This window comes from Notamacropus eugenii, chromosome 7 (assembly GCF_028372415.1).
Source record: "Notamacropus eugenii isolate mMacEug1 chromosome 7, mMacEug1.pri_v2, whole genome shotgun sequence".
Taxonomy (NCBI): Eukaryota; Metazoa; Chordata; class Mammalia; order Diprotodontia; family Macropodidae; genus Notamacropus; species Notamacropus eugenii.
In genome coordinates, this window is record NC_092878.1 from 62,704,530 (window position 1) to 62,723,159 (window position 18,630).

General features: G+C 38.6%; 1 protein-coding gene across 2 annotated transcripts in view; it reads left to right on the forward strand.

Annotated features, from left to right (window-relative positions):
- The window catches only part of LOC140513940 (neurexin-3), an 816,372-nt gene that overhangs the window by 609,045 nt on the left and 188,697 nt on the right, over positions 1-18,630 (forward strand). Inside the window, exons 5-7 of one of the 2 annotated variants that reach the window (XM_072623893.1) lie at positions 4,278-4,579; positions 8,573-8,617; positions 10,720-10,881. In XM_072623893.1, coding sequence (XP_072479994.1) covers positions 4,278-4,579; positions 8,573-8,617; positions 10,720-10,881 — 509 coding nt within the window. The remainder of the gene's footprint in view (positions 1-4,277; positions 4,580-8,572; positions 8,618-10,719; positions 10,882-18,630) is intronic. The other variant, XM_072623894.1, reaches the window with a different exon arrangement.

Here is an 18,630-nt window from a genome sequence, read left to right on the forward strand (position 1 = left end):
CAGCATTTCTCTTTTATCTCCAGGATCAAATATTAGATGTTCCATTTGTTTTTTAATTCTCTTCCTACCTTTCCAATCTATTTGTACTTTTCTAGATTTTACGAACTCTGTGATTCATCTACACTGGTCTACTTGCTTGACCGTGAACGTGATACTCCATCTTTTGACTTTTCTTTTCACTGACTGACTCCCATGACAGAATGCTCTCCTGGTTTCCTAGGCTTCCTTCCTGACCCAGCCTAAATTATATCTTCTGCAGAAGTGTAGAGTATGCTTCAGTATGAAGGGGAATAATGGTAAATAGAGTGAGTGGAACAGGTCTAGACCATCTCGTGAAGAGAATTAAATTTGTACTTTTTAGATCAAGGAGAGATCTCAAAATGTTTTGACCAAAGGGGGGTAGTGATCAGACTTTTTTTTTCAATTTTTAGGATACCTGTATGAGGATCTCAACCTAGCACCTATAACTCTAAAACCAGGAAATGGGGTATAGTGGGAAGTATACTTATTTTAGATCAGAGGGCCAAGGTTCAAATTCTACCTCTGATGCTTATTACTTATATGACCTTGGATAAGTCATTTAACTTCCCTGAGTCTTAGTTTCCTCAGGTATAAAATGAGGTGCTTCAACCAAATGGTATTTGAGATCTCTTACAACTCTAAATCTATGATTTTGTGACCTTCAAAATAATTTCTCTGTAACCCAAAGACTAAGTTAGAAGCAGTATATAGGGTGGATTGAAAGAGGGAGAAATTAGGGGGCAAGGAGACAAGTCAGAAGATGATTGAATAATCCAGGCCAGAGGTCATGATGAACATGATTTAGGATAGTAATGGCAATGAAAATAGAAAGGGACAGGGTGAGAAATATTGCTGTGGTAAGCTTAATAGGACTTGACAATTTATAGATGTGAGAGGCAAGGGAGAAGGAATCATGTTGTGAGCATTTTGAGCCTGGGTGACCAGGAGAATAGTGGTAATATTATGAAGAGAAAAAAAAAGGAGAGGTGACTTGTCCTACTTCCCAAAGATAGGAAGTATAATTTATTTTCCTTAAGTGCTTCAATGAGGGTTGTGAGGAGCTGAGCTTAACAGTTCTTGGCTATGGTTAATAAGCCAGGGAGAATAGGTGCATGGATGTAACTTGGACAGAGTGAAGAACCCTCCCCCTTGTTTACCTCATGTTGCTAGGGAGGAAATGGCACATCTGAAGTTGCATTGCTGGCAACTTCTTTTGGTTAATGAGGCGCCTCTGATGGCTTCTTTGCAGCAATGATGTGAAGTGGATTCTTCTGTGAGCACATCTCTGGTTGGAGTATGCTACCAGAGCTCCCATCCCTCACACTTTTGATTGCCATACTTTTCCCACCTCAGGCCCAATTTCTTATTTAACAACCTGGTCACATCCCATTGGGTTCAAGGCTCCACTGGGGAACCCAAACTTATGGTAGTTGCATTATTGACTAATGAAAATCAGAGCCAAATCTTTCAGGGTAATTGATTTTTAGTTATTGGTCAATAAACAGTACCTACAGCTAAAGAATCTTTTGTCAGTCCAGTTAATTATCCATCTCAAGCCAACTCATACCCAGTCCATTCTCAGCCCATAACTATTACAGACTGTAACTTATGCCAAAGCAGGGTCAATTTTATTCCAACCTCTTTTCTACATGATCCCTCCCACTGCTTTACCTGCAACCTCATCCCTTTCTAAGGATGAAGAACACTGCTTCTTCTGAGATAATTCAAAAAAGATACATGGTTGCTGACATGAAATATTGTATGTACAGAGGGGAGAGTGGGTATCTCATTCTTCTTTCCTTTTACATCAGGACAAACAGGATGAAAGTTTTTGAAAAAGCAAGCTTTTTAAGGATACATAGTTGTCAATCAGTCATGTCAATAACATTGGTCATACATCTATCACAGGTCCAGCTAACTTAGAGGAGGAAAAAAGATCTTTTCTATTTTTCTTTCTTGAGGGGGCTCATAATAGTTGTCTTCAATTACTTGAGAGGTTGTCATGTGAATTATTTGGCCCCAGAGGGTTAGCCTAGGAATAATGAAGGGAAGCTGCAAAAAGGCAACATAAAGAAAAAACCTTCCAATGATTAGAACTATCAATGAATTCTCTTGATGTGCATGGAGTAATTGGTTAGTTTTCCTTCCAAGTCTTTAGGAAGCAACTGGGACACCGTTTTTCAAGTGCTTTTTCAGATATGATTTATACTAGGTGAACACTGAGGTTTCTTGTAACTCTGAAATTCCATGATTCTGTGTTGCTCCCATGGCCTGGGAATGATGAGAAAATGAGGTAGGAAGATGATTCAGTGATTTTGCTTGTATGTGTCCCCCAAATATACCTAAGGAGGAAGACTAATACCTTCTTCATTGTGCCAAGGATGCAAGCCAAGTGCTACAGAGAGCATATGTGTACACAAACAATCTTATACATAGGTGGCTGTGTTAGTACTTCTAAAATCTATGACTTGGGAAAATAGCTTAATAATGATAATTTCTTTGGATTTATCACCATCAATTCTGGATTATCCTTACCTTTAAATCTGTAGAGCAGGGGGTCCAACTGAATTTTAACATATGGAGGAGATTTCATTACCAAACATAGAAAGACATATTTGTAACTTTCTAAAGTGGACTCATTGTTAAGACATCAAGTTCCTTCCCTATCTCTCCCCACATGCTTTATATTCATTTCTCAATACAATTTCTGAAAAGTATCACTATTCAGTGTAAAGTTTTCATCATGGAGAGTGGTAGAACATTAATTTAAAATGATGTCATGTTTACTTTCCCCCCACCTTACTGTTTTTTCATTCAGTTGCGTCCAAGTCTTCATAAACTCATTTGTAGTTTTCTTGGCAGAGATACTGGAGTGGTTTGCCATTTCCTTCTCCAGTTCATTTACAGATGCTGAAAGTGAGGCAAACAGGGTCAAATGACTTGCACAAAGTCACAGAGGTCAGATCTGAAAGCAGGTCTTCTTGACTTCAAGTCCAGTGCTCTATACACTGAGCCACCTAGTTGCCCTAAGTATAGCTTAGGTAGCCTTTAAGCAGCCAAGGGGACCTTAGTACTCATCTCGGCAAACTCGTGCCTAGACAAAAATTCCCTCTACAAAATTGGCTATTTATATAAAGCTATTTTGTGGAAAATGAATAGTGTGTGACATTATGGACAGAATGTTGGGGGTGGAATTAGGGTTAGGCTCAAATTTTGCCTCTAGTGCTTACTAGCTGTTTGACCCTAGACAAGGTACAATCCGTGTGTCTCAAGAAACACCATAGGACTCAGTAATTTACTATTAATAAATCAACAAACATTTATAATGGAGAAATAGAGTATTTATCATGCATGTACTATGTGCCAGGGAATGTGCTCAATTACTATGTGCTAGACATGAGGTCTATGAATACAAAGAATGAAATAATCACTATTTTCAAGGAGTCCACATTTTAGTAAGTTATAGATAAGTTTTTTTTGTGAATTGATTTGGGAAAGGAAGCTTCAATCATAGAGCCTTCATGTATTAGCATATGGAAAGTAGACCTGTTGCTAACCTAATTTGGGCATAGAATGGGAAAAAAAGTAATCTAGCTGTTAAATAAGCAGAATCACGAGTTCTAGATCTTGCCCTCAAATCTGTAAAGGATCTTTATGATGGGAAGCACTTTATAATAGTGAAAAATGTTTTGTTTTAGCCCAAAGTAATTTAATTGATCAATGCATTTATTTACCATGTATTGAGAGAGATAAAAGCTCAAATACACCATTTTACCTCATTATACAAATGAAGAAAGCTGAGACATTGGATAGTAATTACAAGTCAGTGGCAAAACAAACGTGATAACATTCATCTCCTGAATTTTTAGCTATATAAACACCTTCTCTTATGAAGGAATACAAAAACCAAATGGACAGGGGAGATCAGCATACTTTTTAATGTGTTGGATTTCCCCTCTCCCCTCACCTTTATCTGTCTTATAGGACTTAAATGTTCAGAATTCCCTACTTCAAAACTCATTGAGTGTGTCTTTTGTTTGGATGAATGAATACTAAAATTGGTTTCTGATTTTCTTATACTGAAGTTGAGTGTTACATGCAGCAATTAGGGGAGAGGTAAATTCTTTTTACTGGACAATTGATGTTTTCTGAATACACCTTTTTTTGGGGGGGGGCACCTGTAGCAGATTTGAACTCAGCTACCCAAGTACTAACTCTATTTCCTTTTTTTTCTCCCCTCTCTTCTCTGCCTGCAGCACGAGATGAGAATGTGGCCACCTTCCGGGGCTCCGAGTACCTGTGCTACGACCTGTCTCAGAACCCAATCCAGAGCAGCAGCGACGAGATCACCCTTTCCTTTAAGACATGGCAGCGTAATGGGCTCATCCTGCACACCGGCAAATCGGCTGATTACGTCAACCTGGCGCTGAAAGATGGTGCGGTCTCCTTAGTCATTAACCTCGGGTCAGGGGCCTTTGAGGCCATCGTGGAACCCGTGAATGGCAAATTCAATGACAACGCCTGGCACGATGTCAAAGTGACCCGCAACCTTCGACAGGTAATGGTGAAAGGGAGAAAATGCCAGGAAGGCATTCTTCTTAGGTCAGTTGAGGTAGCAGATTGTGGGTCAGATGATGGGGAAGGTGGAGAGGGTGTAGCCATGCCAATGGAGTTTATAGAAGTATGCTTATTATCTCCCCTTCTTCAAGATCACATAAGAAAAATGGTCGAGGTATACTTCTTTCCATAGTTCAATTCCCATTTTTTCACTCATTATTTAAGAAAAGAAATTCAGTTGAATAAATGATGAAGCTTAAGAATAATTTCATCTCCTTTTGCTATGCTTTTCTTTTCTTTAAAAATCATTTCCTTAATTACGCTGGATTCTTATCAGTAATATTATTGTTAAATTCAATTAGGAACAGAGTGTTATGTTGCTGCTTGGGAATTCTTCATTTTTTGTTTCTGTTTTCCTTTTCAATTAAGTTAGTCATTGCCATGATGTCATGATTTTAACTTACCTCCCCAAAGTCTTCCTTTCCTCTTCCTTTTTCTTTTATTTATTTCCTTTTGACCTTTAGCCTTGGAATTGATTGGCCAGAATCTCTCTGAATTCCTCTGTTTCTCTGTTCTTTGGTGCCGTGGTCCTACTTTAATGCTCATGTCTCTGGCTACGAGACTCTTCAGTTGTCTGGGAGGCCTGCAAAGTGGAAGGACCCAATTTAGAAAGTCAACTTTGGAGCAGCTTTTCCTGGTTCTGCCCGTGCTGGGGAACTCCCATCGCTTGCCAATTCTAAGCCAGGCAACTCCGTCAGGTGATAACACTCTTAGCTGGAGAGCCCTATCAGAGGGAAACTTTTCATTTCTAATAAAACTCATCCCTCTATGTCCATGAAATTTATCTCCAGTCAAGGTCAGTGGATATCCTGACATCTGTATATTCATGTTACAAGCTGGAGGTTTTTGTTTTTTTTTTAAACTGTTTGTGAATTTGTCATTTAACTCAGATGGGACACATCATTGATGTCTTATTAATCAGTAAACACTATGTGAATGCCCACAAAATGAATTTGTCAAGTTATCTTGACCAATTTAGTGTCTCATTAATTTAATATGTAGACAAGGGCACTGACAGGAATTTGCATATGTTTACTGGCTGATAAAGAAGTGATATGTATAGCTGAATGAATGACAAAAGTTTATACAGTACTTCTAATGTCCCTTCTCAGGTCAAGGAATGCCAGGTAAGCATCCTTTGGGACCCTTATTCCATTTGTGGTGGAGGGGCCAAGCACAACATAACTAACAGCCTCTAATCATCTTATTGTACTCAGATAATCCATTTTGGAATCACTACTCTTTGATTTTTTTCCTCTGAGGTCGTTGATGCTTTCTTATATTTTATTTTTTTTCTGGATGAGGCCTCAGCAGTTAAGAGGACTCATAAAATTCCCATTTGCTAATATTAGGGACTGATACCCATGAACTTCAGTGATTAGACTGGAAAGTGGAAACATGGCTTTTTTTTTTTTTCCTGCTTTGGCTGATAGCTTGGACTGGCAGGTACACAATAACACCCTTAAGGCAACTGGGCTGGCGATGAACTAGTGCTTTTCTGTTAGGAGTAGAAACAATTTCATGATCCCCATGAACCAAACAAATGGTTTTTCTAGATATTCTAATATTTCACCTAGTATAGTCTAGCAGCTGGCTGGGAAATTTTTAATTGAGACAAAATATAGTTGGCTTCATCTGTACTAAAAACAAATTTAAGAAATAAACACTCTTAAAACAAAGCCATTCTTCAGACACAGAAATAACCAATGTTGAGAAAAACTAACTCTAATTGGGCTGTTGTTTTAATTGATTGATGCCAGCCTTAGAACCTATTTAAGTTAGACCCAGCCTTATCCTAGGACATGCAGCCAGGCCTCTGGGGTTCTGTCACCAGCCTCATACACAAGATGAGGCTTGTGTATGACCTTGGGCAAGTCACTTAACCTTTTGTATCATAGTTCCCATCTGTGAAATGGTGATTACAACACTTTCCAGCCATACAGGGTGGCTAAATATGCAAAACACCTTATGTTCCATAAGGATTATGATCTCATCTGTGTCTAGGTGCTACATTCACTATGACATCCATATAATTCACAGGACTGTGCATTATGCCTTGAAGGTGACTTTGCCTCTGCCCAGTGCCAGGAATTCATTTAAGTAAAAATGGCATGAGCATCTTTTCACTGCTCTCACTGCAGCGAAATCTCTTGGAGGAGCTGTTTGAATTTTGTGTATCTCTTGGCAGAAGGAATGTTCAACTCTCATGGGGAAAGTGTACCCAAAACAGTCCTGCTTCCTTGAACTCCTGACTACATCTGTGTGGCCAAAAGCATTTTTTTCTGAAGAGATGGAGATATTGGGGATGCAAAGAGTTGATTTTTAAAATGTGATCATTTAACACTAAATAATCCAAATCTATTTGTACCGTATTTTTTTTTAATCATATTTTTAAAGTATCTTTCCAAGGACTAGTCTGGAGATTTGGGAGTCCCCCATTTTGCTCTCCTAGCAGGTGATGGGTGCATTCCTAAATATTTAATAGCTAGATAACAGCAAACCTTTTTGATTTTTATCAAAAGATTAAATTACTTCCTCAGCAAACAATCTATTTGAGGGAGCTGAAAGATCACTTTCAGTTTCTCCAAGGCATTCCTTGTTAATGATAGTGGTCTCAGATTTTTCTTTTGTTTTTTGATGCCTTTGTGTTAGTCCCTGAATCATAAGTTCTGTCTTTAGGTAAAGACACAGTCAAGATCTGGTACTATTTATGTTTCCAATCCAAGGAAGCAGTGTAGAATTCTGGGCTGCGTCTTTAAACGATGGCTGTCTTTCACTGACCCTGGCCCCTTGTGGTTGAGACCATGGGACTTGATCCCATGACCATAGGGATTGCTTTAGCTCTCTGTCCCCAAATTGCCCAAACCACATAAGCCAAAGTGGTAATACCAGCTTCTCAGCTCAAGGGTCTGTTGGCTGTTTAGCAATCCAATCCAATCCGACAAGCATTTATTTTATTAGCAGCAGATGGACCTGATCCAATCCATTAAGAGATTGCATTTTAGAGCTCTTTGGGTAATATTTAACCTTTCTGGCATACACACCCTGCACATCTCAAAAGACACTTTTAAAAAATCAAAGCAACTGGAAAGCTCTGTTAAAGACAGAGGGATTTTGGGCCAGGATGGGCAGGGGTTGGAATCCAGGAGATGTCATTTTGGTCCAATGGCAGATAAACCAGATTCTGCCCTGTACTGGGCAGTGAAGAAAATCACAAGCTTCATGGTGAGTTCTGAATGCAAGGGTATGATAAAGAGAGCTGTGTTTTACTTACTTCTCCAATGTCTCAATATCCCCCAAAATCAAGGGAACAGACTTCACACCTACATACAATCCTAGAGTACTTAGGATGGTAAAACTAAGTAGGTAAAACAGGTGAGATTCAGTTCTTTCTAAATTCTTAGGTAAGGGGAGAAGGATGTCCCAAACATTGACTTCTTGGCAACATCCACCTAGATACATATATGTGAGTGTGTTACACAGTAACTTAATGGAGTCTTTTCCTACAGTGCACGTTGTTAGGGGGTGGGAGGGGGGAAGCTGGCAGCTTTTGCTCTCAAGAAGTCCTGGAAAGTAAGTATTATGCCAATTTTAACTGGAATGAAGTTGGGACAAGGGAATGGTATTCAGAAAAAAAAAAAAAAAGAGGGAAATGGAGGCCACAGGGAGGAATGCAGCTTCTCTCCCTCCTGTGCCCAAGGTGACAGTTTCCCAAAGAGTCCTCCTGCTCACATTGTCTTCCCCTCTCTTTCTCTTTCTGTGTTGGGTGCCTTTTTTTGAAAGACTAACACGAGATCATTCATGCAATGTGTCATTTTACTAACCGACTAATGTACTAACACCCTAACGACTCATCTTTGTTTTTAGTTTTTTTAATTAACAATCGTTCTGTTCACAATTTTTTAATTTCCTTTCTTCCCCCTTTTCCGCAAAGCACTCAGGCATTGGACACGCTATGGTAAACAAACTACATTGTCTGGTAGATATCATTCTTATTGTCTCTTATTTTGGGTTTGCAGTGTGTTACCCCCCTTTTCCTCCCTGAACTCCCCTTTTGTCCTCTTTATACTTCTTTTATTTCTGTTAAGTTAAATAAAGACACCTTTTACAAATATTTTACCTTTCCTTTACAAAAACAAACTGAAGAAGAACATCACTGTTCTGGAAATGGGACTTAGTTTATTTGGGGGTGGAATGGAGAATCCATTTTTCCCACTTTTTTTTCTCTTTATTTTTCACGAGATTAAAAAAATGAGTGTTTTCATTTTAGCTTTCCTTTCCTTTTCTCTCCTCCCCTCTCCTCTCCCCTCTCCCTTTCCTTTCCTTTCCTTTCCTTTCCTTTCCTTTCCTTTCCTTTCCTTTCCTTTCCTTTCCTTTCCTTTCCTTTCCTTTCCTTTCCTTTCCTTTCCTTTCCTTTCCTTTCCTTTCCTTTCCCTTCCCTTCCCTTCCCTTCCCTTCCCTTCCCTTCCCTTCCCTTCCCTTCCCTTCCTTTTCCTTCCCTTTCCTTTTTTCTTCTTTCTTTTCTTTTCATCCTTAAAGGATTAGTTCAGAAGTGCACTAAAGCCTAAAATTTATTATGGTTGATGCCTCTTTTCTTTCTTTATCTCTTCATCTATCTTCTTTTTCTCCTCTTCCCTACTCTTTATCCCCCAACCCTACCTCCACCCCCCCACCTCCCTTTACTCTTTCCCTTTTGTTGTGGCAATGGCTGCCATAGGTGAACTGATTAGGGAAGTTGTCTCTCTCCTTCCTGTTCCCCCCCAGATCCCATTCCCTTCTTCCACCTTTCTCCCCTACGGTGACCAAAAGGATCTCTGCAGTTGTGTCTCACCTCCCAGTCCCACCCTATTCAGTCTCTGCATGGCATGTTCCTGTCTCGTGATTTCACCACCAGCCTCATCATTTGTTTCCTTCATCTTCCGAGTCACTAACAACTTAACAGTAAACTTCATTTCACTTTCTTCTTCTGTCTTTCTCCTAACCTTCCTTCATTTTCCTCACATTCTTCATCTATTATGGGGTTGGGATTGACCTTTCTTTCTTTTTCCTTTTTTTGGCAAGAGGGCAGAAAGAGGGAAGGGTATCTTTTGTTTTTTGAGTTTTTGCTCCCATTTTGTTCTTCACTTTGCTTAGTGCATGCGAGTGTGAAATGAATCTTTCTTTCATTTAACTTTCTCCTCTGCCTCCCTATCCCCTCATCTCTCTTCTTCCTCTCTTGGCTCCAGAGAATTTTAGCATGGGCGTGTCAGAGTATGGTGTGTGCACGCTTTGCAATCTCCATTTTCTCTTTCTATTCACTGCTTCTCACAAATTTTGGGTGTGAGCGCCCTCTCTATTCTTTTGGGAGGCATCACTTCTTTCTTTTTTTATTTTAGTGATTTGCCCCCTCATTATTTTCTTTGTTACAAGTTCAGCTTTTTGTTTGGGGTTCTTTTTCTGTTGGTGGTGGTGGTGGTGGTGGTGGTGGTGGAGAAGATGGCAGTAGCTATGGGAGGGCAGGGGTTGACATCCTGGGGCAGTCCATGGCATGCATCATCCATAACATATTTCAAAAGTGAGACTTTTCTCCCTTCCTTTCCCTGAATGCATGTTTGTCAGCGTGCTGTGAGCCAAAAATCCAAACCAAAAAAACACACAAACAGAAAACCCAAACTAACCAAAACCAAACCCCATTGTTGAAATGTTTCCTTTGCTGTTTTTTCCACTAACCACCATAAATAACAATATTTTTTTAAAAAATGGATAATCATTTTAACAATGACCTGAGACAAGGGATATCTTTGAGGACGTTCCATTTTCTAGCCTGCCTGAAGAAAGAGTACCTAACAAAAGCTGAACAAGTCCTCCACCTGGTAATAACAATGAACCACCCAAAGGTTAAGGAAAGGAAAATTAGAGATTTAATCCTGGGAGGGAAGGCAGACCAGAAAATGGAATTTGGCTGAACATACCAAAACCAGACTCCTCACCAAAACTTTAACAAAAGTGTTAAGAAAGGTAGGGACAGCACTACGTCCTTCACTAGACTGTAAGGTCATTGCTGGGATTTTCTTTTTTTTCCCCCTTTTATCCCTCAACTAGGTAACAATTTCAGTGGATGGAATCCTCACCACAACAGGCTACACACAAGAGGACTACACGATGCTGGGCTCAGATGACTTCTTTTATGTGGGAGGTAGCCCTAGTACTGCAGACCTACCAGGCTCACCTGTCAGCAACAACTTCATGGGCTGCCTCAAAGAGGTAATTAAAAAAAAAAAATCTGGGTTTTATTGTCTTGTTGTATGACCATTTAAGAAGAAAAAAATATATAATCATTATTGACTATTTCTGCGGGTTTAGTTTTTGATCTCCTGTGGGGAACTTCTGATTGTAATGGAAAGAATAACAGAAGAAAAATGGACGACATGAATTCTAATTCCATCTTATCTAACTTTGGGACCCAGGATAAGTCACTTAATTTCTTTGTGCCTCATTTCTTTTTCCATTTGTAAAAGGGACTTAATGACACTTGTCTGTTGTCCACAGAAGATTGATATTAAAATTAAATGTAGTAATGTATATGTATACTGTTGGTAATGCCTGGTAAATAAGCATTAAATATTACCATTCTCTCTTTGGCAACTGGTGACTATTGATAAATGTAATCACATTTATATATATTTGTATAATACATATTTATATATTATAGATCTATCCTTAGGAATATAGACAACTAAGATTCTTGGCCAAAACACACACATATCCTATCAAGGATTAATAAGAGGATTCTTTCCTAAGCTTGCTTTTGCAAAGTAAGCTTCCTGTTATATTTTGAGTTGAGAGAGAATCACTGTATTTCAAGGTTAAGAATTGAAGACTTTCTCCTGCAAAGCAACAAGCAAAGAAAGGCAATGGGCATACTAATCTGATATTTAGAGTCCAGGTGTTGGGTTTACATTCAGAGAAGTAATGCATCTTTGTTAAGTGTGAACAAAATCTCTATGGTTCATTTTTTATTAACTTGAGATACAAAATACTTACACAGAGAGAAGCATCAGCACAATGTTGATGAGAGGCTCACATCCTACATTTAATCTATTCTGAACTAAGCCCCATTACATTGAAAAACCATGTCAGTTTCCCTAGAGAAACCATCGATACCTTAAAATACCCTTCTTATCCCATGAAAATGACTCTGATAATCAGCTTTTATGGATATTTGATTTGATTTGGCATTGGCTACTTTTGCTGATTTTGTTTTGTGTGTACTCCAGATCCCATTGAACTAATTATTTAATGACTATAAAAAAAGTAACAGTCTTGTAGACTAAAAGATTGCCTTACAGGCTGTAGTACACCAAAGTATTTCCCATTAATTAAAAGACATAATAACAGTTATAACTTAATTTGATTAATGAATAACTTAATTTGACCCTATGATTATGAGTATTAGCAAGATATAAAAAAGGGTATTGTATGTTTACCAAAGATGTTAGCCACTGTTATGGCTAACACAGACTCAGTTTTAACTTACTTTAAAAATAGTTTGGTAATTTTATGTCGGTATCGTTGGTTTCCTTTTCAATCCTATGTGTTTTATGTTATGTTTTTTTAAGAAAAAAAAACCCAACAAACATTATTCTGAGAAGGGGTCCCTTGGCTTCACCAGCCTGCCAAAGGTATCCATGGCACAAAAAAGATTGAGTCCTTGCTATAGATGATAATGTCCTCCCTATGTTCCTTCCCTATGCTTTTGAATGACATTATAAAGACTGCATCAGACATGGAACACTGAAGAGCCCTTTAGATTAGATTAATCCATAATCACTGAAAAAATATCCAAAATTTCTAACTAATCATGAAGGAAAACCAAGAGGATAAAGAATGGATATTAAACAATATTTATGATCTGCAGCTGACTTGGCAACACACTGTAGAGTTCATTCATCAGTGTGTGTGTATGTATGTATGTGCATGAGTGTATACATGTATGTGTATATATGTAAATGATGACTACACATACATATACACACACAAAACAACAAGCATATAACTTGGCTTGCAAATGGTCAGTGAGCTGGGTTTAGAATTGAATAGGAAGAGGAATGCTGACTGCATTGTCTTTGAGTATTAACAACATTCTTTTAATGACATCAACCTTCTCACTGAAGCAAAGACCCATATTTTTGAAACCAATATCTTCTGGTGATGCTATATGGCTATGAATCAGGGAACAGTATTGGCTCTGAACCACTGAAATATTACCCAAAGGACAATGGAGAGGTGAATGATGGACATGAACAGGCAGGAACACATTTTAACAAGGAATTATTTAGGATAAGTGGCATAAAGGATGTCATCAGAAAATGTAAGCCTGGTTAAAAAAAAAGGGCTGGTCACATGGAGAAAGTGAAGGATAAGCAAAGGACAGTTTGCACAGTCCATCAATATAAATGTGATGTCCTGAAATTTGCAGAAGGCTTCAGAAAGTCTCCTGGAATGCTGGGTGGACCCCTTATGGCAAGGTAATAAGAGGATATACACGAATGGCAGAGTTGTGGAGCATTTGCAGTCTGCATTACTGGAAGGCATATGGACATATATAAGATCACAGATCCATTGGAGTATTATACATAGAATGATGGGATCAGAGATTGAGGTCTGGAAGGATTGGCTTCATTTTGCAAATGGGAGGGAGGGACAAGGAATAAGATAAGTTTGTCCAGGGTCACATAGCTAGTAATTGTCTAAGATGACGTTTGAACCCAGGTCTTCCTGTGGTCCACAAGAGCAAATTGTCTGTCCTCTAATGAAAATAGCTAATAGATTATATAATATATGTATATATATATATATATATATATATATAGATAGATAGATAGATAATATCTATAATCTACATATACACATGTAATATATAATGTGTGTATATACATAGATGTATGTGTGTATATATATTATACAATGTATATAATGGGATATCCTATATAGCTGGTAGATGTTTCCATAAAAACAGGTGTCCTCATTTATGTATCACTTATCTTGGCTTATAAAATAATACCATTGTTTCATGATGTTTTAATTTAGCTTTTAATCAATGAAGGAAACATTAGCTCTAATAAATATCATGAAAGGACCCTATATGAGTGAATTAATAAAAACATGTTTATTAAAATTTTATGATTGTGTCACAAGTACTGGTGACACAAATAGAAAAGAGAGACAGGAAACTCATATTCTATTTGTAGGAGACAGCATAGGGAGTTCAGCTGTAGGGAGAAAGCCAACGTCTGGTGGGAGATGTGTGCTTAGGGCCCATAGATTAGATGACATTGCCTGGAGGTCTGGAGGGCTTAAATATAGTGCAAATTGTAAGGTCCCTATTCTACCTGAAGGATTGAAATGTGAGCAGTCCTGTCCATATAGCAGTGGTGGAAGGGTGGCACTGGAGATCCCAACTCAGCACTATTGGAAAAATGAGAGTGGGTCTGAGAGTAACAGTGGAGTGGGGTGGCTAGATTCTTTGGGGTAGGGAGAGGTCATTTATCCAGAAGAGGGAAAGATGGAGGGAGTATTGGAAGGAAATCTGGAAAGGACTCCTCATAATTCCAGCTCCTGCTGGATTCTCTGGTTTCTGAATGGGATCTTATACTTCAGTATGCCATTGGAAATAAACATTAACACCTCAGTTATCTGCCATGGTTAAAAACTCTACTGCTGAGCATTAATTGAACATTCCTTTCCTTCCCTCTTCCCATTCCTTCCTTCCCTCTTCCTTCCCTTTCTTCCTTCCCTCCCTCCCTCCCTCCCTCCCTCCCTCCCTTCCTTCCTTCCTTCCTTCCTTCCTTCCTTCCTTCCTTCCTTCCTTCCTTCCTTCCTTCCTTCCTTCCTTCCTTCCTGTCTGTAACTGCTAAGTTCACATCTATAATTCAATATCACTACAAATTAACCAGTGTTTTTCACCTGCAAGTATGCTCCTAGACGTGTCATCAGTCAACAATACACAGATATTGTAGCATCCTCCCTCTTGTTCCCCAAATGATGACTGGCCCAGTTATAATCAGAGGACTGAGTTCACTTGTGAGGTTTCACAACCTCTTCTTTCTTATCCCCTCATCTTGCAGCAGATAAAGTTGTTTCACATGGCATTCTGAGACAAATATTCCTAGGCGAGCATGATAATTGCGAAGTCTCAAGCTACATGGCTTTCTTGTAACCTGCTCCATTCCATCTTGTTCTGTCAGTAGTCAAATCTGCCACTAATTCCCCACCCATATGGTAGGAGTGTTGTAGAACATGAAGTCTCGACAGGCATGACCAAGAAGAAAATTACTCCTGGGGGTATGGGATGAACCTCCAGCCTGATTGAGAAACAGGACCAGTTTGTGGCAGCTGCTCTTTGAGTCATCCTCAGTTTGTTTTCCTCTTAGAAACAGGACTGTTCCTAGTCAAAATGTGAAATGAGTGAAAGGTCATTATTCCCACCTTATCTCTCTTTTTAGACTCTTCCCCTTTCTGCCCCTGCCCAGTTACCTATTGCTTTCATGCCCAACCTGTGAATCCAATGAGAATACTACCTTGGAGCCTATGAATAGCTTACATTTGTATAGCACTTTAAGGTTTCCAAAGTACTTCATCTGTATTATCTCATGTGATCCTCACAACAACCCTGTGAGGTAGGTGCTGTTATTATTCATATTTTACAAAAGAAGAAACCGAGGCTGAGACAGATGAGGTAACTCTTCCAAGGTGATACAGCTTGTAAATGTCTGAGGCAAAATTTGAACCCAGATCCCACTTAATCAGTGAATCTATGCATCCATTTGTTTCTTCATTCATTTATTTATCTATCTAGCCATCCATTTATATATTTATTCATTCACATCTATCTATCTATCTATCTATCTATCTATCTATCTATCTATCTATCTATCTATCTATCCATCCATCTATCTAATCTGTCTCTCTATCTGTCTATCTATCTTTCTAGGACTTAAGATCAGTTTGCACTAAGAATGCAAAGAAAAGTAGGTCACTTCCCATAAGGGGCTCATATCCCACATCATGGGGGCTAGGAGCACAGTGCCCTTGTGATCTGGAAATTATGCATGAAATTTTTGACCCTCCCTTTGTACCAGAAAAGAACTCTGAATTATTATGGTATTAAAAGATAAAAATGTGTTGATGTTATATAATGCTGTACATATATTTTTGAGGAACTCAAAAATAAGTTCCTAAACTTTCTCTATCATCTTCTGGCCTTCACATATTATCTGCAGCTTCCACAAAACTCCCCCAAATTCCCATTTAATTTCTTATGCTGACCCATCATATGTCAAAACTATGATGAGGAAAATCTTGATGTGGAAGGGATAACTATATTAGATAAATTTGGTATAAATAGAAGATATTCCCATAGGGAAAAACCTAGCTATAAGGGGGATGGAAAAGACTTCCAACAGAATATGAAATGTAAGTTGACTCTTAAAGAAAGTCTGGGAAACTGAGGTGAGGAGTCAGGGCATCACAGACATGGCAGACAGTTGGTACCAATACACTGAGATCAGGGGATGGGGTATCATGTGTAAGGAATGGCAAGGAGGCCCATGTAAGTGGATCATAGAATAATGTGGAATCTAGTCAAGGGCAGAAGAACTGGAAAAGTAGAAAGAGACCAGGTCGTCAAGGGTTTAAAATACAAAATATGGAATTTTATATTTAATTATGGAGATAATAAGGAGACATTGGAGTTCATTGAGTTGGAGGTGGAGAGACATGGTCAGAATTGTGCTTCAGGAAAATCATTTTGACAGCTGAGTGGAGGCTGGATTGGAGTGGCAAGGTTATTGAAACAGCAGAAGTGATGAGGACTTGTTACTAGACTGGTGACTGTGTGAGTAGAGAGAAGAGGACATATATGAGAGATACTGACAGTAAAAATGACAAGATTTGACAATAGATTGAATATCTGAAGGTGAATTAGGGTGAGGAGTCAGAGGATTACGATTATTACTTAAGGCAGTGTTGTTACAGTACAAAGAGCATTAACCCTAGTTGGAAGATCTGGGATCAAATCCCAGGAGTGATGCTTATTATTAGTATGACCTCAGACACTTATCCTGCCTTGGCCTCAGATTTCTCATCTGAAAAATAATAAGTTTGGCCTAGATGGTTTTTGAAGTCTTTTCCATTCTATGCTCTAACCTCATTCCTTTAAAGTAGGTGTGGATATTCTCTCTACCAACATAGACAGTGACACCAGTCCTTTGCAGATAGTTTTGGGGAGTTTCTGGGTTAGAAAAATTTGTCCCCCTATAGCCAACCTTCTAGTAATAAACTTCTTTGAATTTTTCTTTTTAAAGAAAAATAGGCTTTTGCTCAGCTCATACCTGGAAGTCTTTTCAACGTGGTATAGGAGATGGTAGAATTGCCTCCTACTATCATAGCCTTTGAGAACCTGTATTCCAGAGATTCCAGATACCCAGCTCAGGGATTGTTTGCAGCTTACCATATTCCCAATATGGCCAGAAACAGATGAAAATATAAATAAGATAAATTTTATGGGAATATTAATAAAATAAATTAATTAAATAAAAATAAATAAAAATACAATAAAACATAGATAATGTTAATATGTGGTTTTCTAAATCAAAGTGTAGCCTGCAGTGATACATACTATTTAGTGGCTTCTGTTTCTGCTTGAGTTTGATACCACTGATCTGCCTACCCCAATGAGGATCAAGCACTGAACCATTTCTGATAAGCTGTGTACTTTTTCGATATGTTACTTACTTTTTACATGCTCAGTTTGAGCATTTATAATGTAGGGAAACCAATACTTTCTATTAACTATTTAAAGGCCAATTAAAACAAAGAATATCAGCGAGGTATTTATTGTTCCATCATTTCAGTCGTGTCTGACTCTCTGAACCCATTTGTGGTTTTCTTGTCAAAGATACTGAAGTGGTTTCCCATTTCCTTGTCCAGCTCAGGGGGTCAAGTGACTTGCCCAGGGTCACACAGCTAGTAAGTGGCTGAGACTATTTGAAGTCAGGTCTTTCTGACTCCAGGCTTAGTGCTCTCTCCACCTAGCTGCCCTAGCAGGATAGAGTAAAAAGTATTTTGAACTTAAAGTCAGAAACCCTGTGTTCAAATCTTACTGTGTGACTTTGGGCAAATCATTTACACTGTGTCAGCTTCAGTCAGCCAATCAGCTAGCATTTGTTAGGTACCTAACATGTCAGCGACTGTGCTAACCACTGGGAATACAATGAAAACGCTGGAAAGAAGTCAAAAAGACAAAACAGAAAAATGCCAGACCAAAACAACAATGAACACACAAACAAACAAACAAGCAAACAGCCCAATCCCTGCTTTCCAAAGGCTCACAGACTAAGGGGGTGGGGGAGCACAGTCAATGTCCTTCTCTGTAATATGGGACTGTTAATACTGAAAATGCCAACTTCACAGTATCGGTATGAAGAATAAAGGAGATAATATATAAAGTGGTTTGCAAGGCTTAAGGACACCAGCTATTATCATAAGGAAGCATGCTGAACCTTTTAAGAAGAAAAAAAGCCTATGGAAGCAGATTCTTGTTTTGCTTACATTCTAGTGATGTGAAAGTCTTTCAATTCAGCAAACATTTGTCATGTTGGAGAATGTGTTTGGGAACACAAGGTGAAAAATCAGTTCCTTCTGTCTAAGAGCTTATAAACTAATCGGAGCTTTCAATTTAAGTTTGGACGTGGTTATCTTATTCATGATATTGATCTGACTTCAAAATGTGGGTAAATTTTTCCCTAGGGAGTAATGAAGAAAGCCCAAATATCACATTTCCCATGAGCAACAAGGAAAACTGGGCTTTTGTCAGCCATGTGATACTGGAATATTCTCTCATATATAAGCTGTGTGGATGGGCAATGATTCATTTGGGAATAGTCATGCTAAACTCATGGGTCATCTTATTAGTTTAACCTATTCCACATCCTACTGTGTGAACTGCTTGAA